The sequence below is a fragment of the Rutidosis leptorrhynchoides genome, chromosome 4, assembly GCF_046630445.1.
Source record: "Rutidosis leptorrhynchoides isolate AG116_Rl617_1_P2 chromosome 4, CSIRO_AGI_Rlap_v1, whole genome shotgun sequence".
Classification (NCBI taxonomy): domain Eukaryota; kingdom Viridiplantae; phylum Streptophyta; class Magnoliopsida; order Asterales; family Asteraceae; genus Rutidosis; species Rutidosis leptorrhynchoides.
The window spans coordinates 195,133,129-195,138,933 of record NC_092336.1 but is presented as its reverse complement, the minus strand read 5'-3'; the positions used below and the strand labels follow the sequence as shown (position 1 = coordinate 195,138,933).

The window sequence follows — 5,805 nt, the reverse complement described above, 5'->3', positions numbered from 1 at the left end:
AAGAACAAAGAAACGAACCAAGCCACGCTAAAATTACATGTCTACCATTTTACCTTTACTTTTTCGAGTCTTTAAATTGGTTTAACTTATTTTAACGAGCTGACTAATGCAATGATGACTACCCGCTTTGCGAGCACCCTATAGTCATTGCGGGCGACCCCGTGGTTTGTTAACAACGCGTTTGTTAACAAGTGTGATTTGCTTGTCATATTTAAATCAAGAAATATCAACTTCATAACTTTTCCCATTTAGTCAGATCAAAAAGTGACAATAATCAAACTTCAAATTGAAAAGTTCTTGGAGTGTCACCTATCTTTCAATACAAGTCTCTCTTTAACCTTTACTTTTGCATGTGCACCATCAATAAAAGGAAACAATCAACAAACATTTTGATGTTCTTTTGTCTCTTTTTTTTTTTCCTCTTTCAAGTATACCTCATCAAGTCACCCTTTTTCATGTTGTCTTCCTCATGATTTTTGTTAAGAGATTACCTACCCTACTAACAAGAGCTTTTGTATCTTATAAGCAAAAGTGCCTGGTATTAAATTCTAGTAAGAAAGCACACAAATATAGAAAAAGAAAATGCCTCTAAAGCTAAAAGAAACAAAAAGTTTCTTCCCAAAATTTATCTTTCTTGTTTTATTTCAGGGATACTTCTATGTTTTCAATCACTTTAATTAAATTGTATCTTCTATGATACTTTCAAAGTTGTATCTTAAACTAGAAGATTGACACGCTAGATGATAATGATCATAATGAGTATTATCAAGTCATGAGCTTTTTATAAAACTAGCTTGTGAACACACTTCAAGACTTGGCCTGTTGAATAAGGTTGATTAGATTTTCAACATTAATTATGATAAATCTACCGTAGCTATGAATTATAATTTACTTGCACCATCACACAAGTTCATCAAAATTAATGGTGAAAATATTAATACTCTACACGTTCGGCTTCTTGATCGGTCTCATTCACCTAGTCTTCAGGCCTTTGACTTGTTTCGGCTATAAAAAGTAGTCATCTACTTTCCTTAAGCAACATGTTACTACAACTTAAAACCTAAACATTTGATAACCAAAGTCACAAAGTATTCAAAGAAAATTAACAATATCATTTATTTTATGTTATAATATATGATAATACAATATAAAAAAGTACAACTTTGAATTTATGTACAAGAGCATACTCAGGTCACTTTCAATAAATAGAGACTAGTGGTAAAACCAGAGCATGCAGAATAGAGATATTCTTTTTTGGTAGTTTTAAAGCATGCAAATTCTTTCATAAGTTTAGGAACAAACAATGACCCACACCTTCAAAAATTCTATCTTTCTTGTACCCTTTTATCCATTCCCTTGATATTTTTCAGCAATTTCCAACCTTTATCTTTAAGTTGTAAATACACCATTTATACTGATTCAGAAAAAGTCCTATTGCTGAACCAACCAAGTACTATCTGTTTTGTTCACTGTTTAAAGTTGATACATACAACTCAAACCTCTTTTGCAGTCCATACAGTTTAAAGTGTACAATCCACATTAAACTTGTAGATACTATGGTACTTTTGCAATATTGTGTAAAAACAAACTAGAAAGTTAACTAATTTCAATTCCTGCATTAATTAAAAAGTTTATATAATACTAATGGCCCACAACTCAATTCTTGAAATTACACAAAATGGAATCCACACAACTACAAAAATGAGAACATTAATTCTAGATGTTCATCTTCAAAGGCTCAAAGCTTCATCTTGATCTTCATAACTTCATGTCCATGGGCCATTTTCACTATGAATAGCTAACACACATCTATATATAACTCTGATATTCATCTAAATATTTTGTAGTAAAAGGGTCTCTCACATAACACAAGTAGGTAACATGCACATTGAGAACAACCCCCACCTCTTGCTCTTCTTCTGCATAACAAACAAAAACAAGTTAATTTTAAAGTCTAAAAAATCTTATTTTTTAACCTTGACACACTACCCAAAATCCAATAATCAAACATAATTTATCACTAATTCTGGATTCTCTACTATATTAATAATAATAATCTTTTTAACTTCTTCAACCCATGTCTACCAACAAAAATCAAGAAATAAAATACTTATACCTACATTAATTTAACATATAGTTTATAAATGAGATTTGATTTATTAGACAGAGTTGACTTTACGTTAGTTTGACTTTGGATCTTCAAGTCATGTTAAAAAGTAAAAAATGACAACTGTAGCAAATTGCGGGATTCAAATGTGTCAGGAAAATAAATGAATTAGCTAGCGATTTTAACTCTGGATTATTTTTTTTAAGTTATAAAAAAACATAAAAAGTTTATAACAACAATACCCTTCTCGGCGGCACACGGAGGAGCTCCGGCGAGATCTTGTACAAATCCTCATCAACAGCCTTTGGTTTGACATTAACATTAACATGATTCCGATTGTATTCCTCCGGCGCCGGAGCTACTTTCCCGCCATGCACAAAGTCGTAATCATAATTACATACCACCCACGATTCCTTCTTTCGTTCACTCACCGGAGCTTTTCTCTGTTGACCAATAATCCAAAAGTCATCCCAAATAGTAACACCAGATAATAACACAATATACATATGTTTTTGTCCCATTTGTTTGAAATCATTATTTCAGCTATTTTATTTCATTTTGTAATGTTTTCTTTTAGCATAATATTAGGTATTTAAGTATTAAAAGTAATATAAACATTTATTTATTATCACCAAATATAACTTAAAAGTGTGACAAAATAAAACTTGTCAATAATAATGATATTTATATTTAGTAAAATGAAATAAAGTAGAAAATTTGAGTAATTTTTATATAATGTTACAAACAATATTACAGTAATATGGAGTATATACTACTGTTATTTAATATTAATACAATTATTAATTATATTAATTAATGGTACAAACAATATTACATATATAACATATATAAAACATAAAACATATAGATGGTAAAAGGAGGACAAAATTACACGGCGGCGAGGAACGACGATCATGGCCGGAGTAGCGACATTGTTTTCGTAAAGATCACCGGCGACGTAAAGATCACGATCTTGTGGGTAACCAAACCCATAACCAATAAAACCACCTTTTGTAGCTGATTCAAAACATTGAGAAAACTGAAGATGATTGTTACAATCCCAACTTCCAAACGGCGGTATATAGTTTCCTCTAAATTCCTGAAAAAAAAAACGAGTAAAATGTTAACGGAGGGTCAAACTTGAACAAAAGTGAAAGTATAAGAGGGTAAGTGTAACTTACATCCATAGTTTTTTGTAGTTTGTTTCGTTGCTGTGATGTTAAAAAGGATAGGATAGGATTTGGAGGAATGTGTTGGTTGATTTATATAGGGCAAGTAGAGGGAATGTGGAATTAATGAATGTTTGGTTTGGTGAGTTGTACATTGTGTAGTGGGAAGTGTAATGTTAAAAAGTATTTGAAGTAAAGGTTAAACATGTAAATTGGTTGATGAAAAAGTACATGGGAAGGTATGGTATAGAGAAATGGATATTAGATGTAGAGTAGGGTATGGTGTAAGAAACCAAAAGGTCAAACATACTTTGAAAAAAGTGTTCAAAACTTTTGTAGGTTTATTTTATTTTTATTTTTTTTTTACAAAAATAACGATTATTATTAAAATTAGGAAACCTTCATCAATAAATGAAGGAACCTATAAACCGATACAACCAAATCAAATAGAAAACGGCTCGTTAAAAGTAAACTTACTAGAATCACAACCGATAGCTAGATATAGCTAACTCTAACCGAACCACTACGGAAGAAAAAACTCCTAAAACAAAGCCATACAACTTGATCTTACGGAGCAACATACAAAGTGAAAGTACAAGAAAATAAAAACTACTACGGAGTATCAAATAACTCGACTCCAAACACATAAACCAACTAAAGAAATCAAAATTACCAAATTAACCGGCCTTGGCTCCACCTTTTTTATTTCTTTCATCCGGTCGCGACGTCAAACCATCGCTTTTATCGATGCGGACACCTTTGCCGTTCCGATTTGGGAAGGAATACGTTAAAACGTTGGAGGATTTGTCGCTAATAAGTACACCCGAAGATTGAGGAATGACACCCCGATCCGCCAAATCTTGAAAAAATCCTTTGTGATTAGGACACGAAGAACCCGCCCCATGAACGTCACGAACCAAAGAATTGTCCATAGATCCTTGCATTTTGCTCTTGCCTTTCTTATTTTTAATCCCTGTTGGTTCACTAATGTAACGACCCAACCCGTTATCCAACCGAAAACACTTAAATTCTTTTTTTATAAAACAGCCCAGGTACAAGGGGCGCGCCGCTCCAAAGTGGCCTGTCCACTTTTCCTTTTAAGCACGTTCGTAAAACACGTTTCCCAACCCTTTTAAATTTAACCGATCGTCATACAACATTAAGTTAAGTATTCTAAACATGTTTTTACAACAAATCACGTTTTACGACACCGGGCCCACATATGCCCGAATTACACTTAAGTACAAATTACAAATTTCGACCCAAATGAGTTTAAGTTCCAAACAACTACGAGCATGATGTTTGGGGATAAACTACCCAATCCTAGGTCAATTCAAAAGTAATCCAAGCAAGCATCAAAAGGGGAAATCATCTAAATCCCGAGCATACCCTTGCCAAGTCCTACACGCATCCACTTACAATAACATGCAAACAAAATGCATAAACGAGCTAGCAACACCAAACATACGACTAGCAACAACGTTAGTATATAAACCATCACAATAATATACTAAAATCACAACAATGCATAAATATAACAAACCGTTCCCCGCTATGGCACTACCGACTTGTAGACGACCAATAACATCGAGTCTCACTCGTATGATGTCACCGACTTGTGACTCATCGTAAGGTGTCACCGACTTGTGAATCACCAAAGGGTGTCACCGACTTGTGAACTACCCACCAATATCTATGGGTCACCGACTTGTGAACGTCATGTGACATCACCGACTTGTGAAGCGCCACCAATAAGGTGGTGTTTGTTTTTCTTGTTGAAGACCTTATTATGTATTATGTCTGTGGGCGGGCAGACGTTTTCATTTCAAACGGTTTGTTTTTTCGAAGACATAAGATAAAAAAAGAGCTTCAAACATCTTCCATTTTGCAGCTCTAAATTATAGCTTCCAACTTTAGAAGACTTTTTTAAGCAAGTCTTTTATAACATTATCTCATTCACTTCCAACCTTCCCCACCTACCAACCATCTTCATCAGCACATGTACCACCACCACCTCCGTCGGCGGCATCACCTCCGACGACGGCACCGCCATCTCCGGTTGAACTACCTCCGAACACCACCTCCGGCAGGCGGCATCACCATCCCCAGCTGCACTGCCGCTGGCCGATGCATCTCTCTAATCAAAATTAGTATTTTTTTCAGCACATTCTGATCTCTTTTAAGGTTGTTTCGGGTTTAATTTCATCTTTAAAATGACCATCTATCTCTATGTTTATGTTTTGGTGTAACCATATTTTTTGATTAAGATGAAAAGAATGGGTCTCATTTGGCAACTTTGAGTAGCTATTTAAAAATGAGAGAATTTTGTAACTACCAATCTACACTAATCTGTGACTATTTTGTAACTAACGATGAAGATGAAGATGAAGATGAAGATGAAGATGAAGATGAAGATTTTGACTTGAAAACCCATTTTGTAACTAGCTATGAAGATGAATACACTGACTTCACCCCTTTATTTTCTTTGAATAGTCAACTATTGTGTGGTTTTGTTTTGAACACATTATT

General features: G+C 34.0%; 1 protein-coding gene across 1 annotated transcript; it reads right to left on the bottom strand.

Annotated features, from left to right (window-relative positions):
* Positions 1 to 1,621: 1,621 nt before the first annotated feature.
* Positions 1,622 to 3,423, bottom strand: LOC139904400 (uncharacterized). The gene is made up of 4 exons (XM_071886340.1): positions 3,289 to 3,423; positions 3,000 to 3,206; positions 2,350 to 2,550; positions 1,622 to 1,919 (listed from the first exon to the last, which is right to left on the bottom strand). Exons 1-4 carry the CDS (start codon positions 3,292 to 3,294, stop codon positions 1,860 to 1,862), a joined length of 474 nt encoding a protein of 157 aa, XP_071742441.1. The 5' UTR covers positions 3,295 to 3,423; the 3' UTR covers positions 1,622 to 1,859.
* Between the last annotated feature and the right edge of the window lie 2,382 nt (positions 3,424 to 5,805).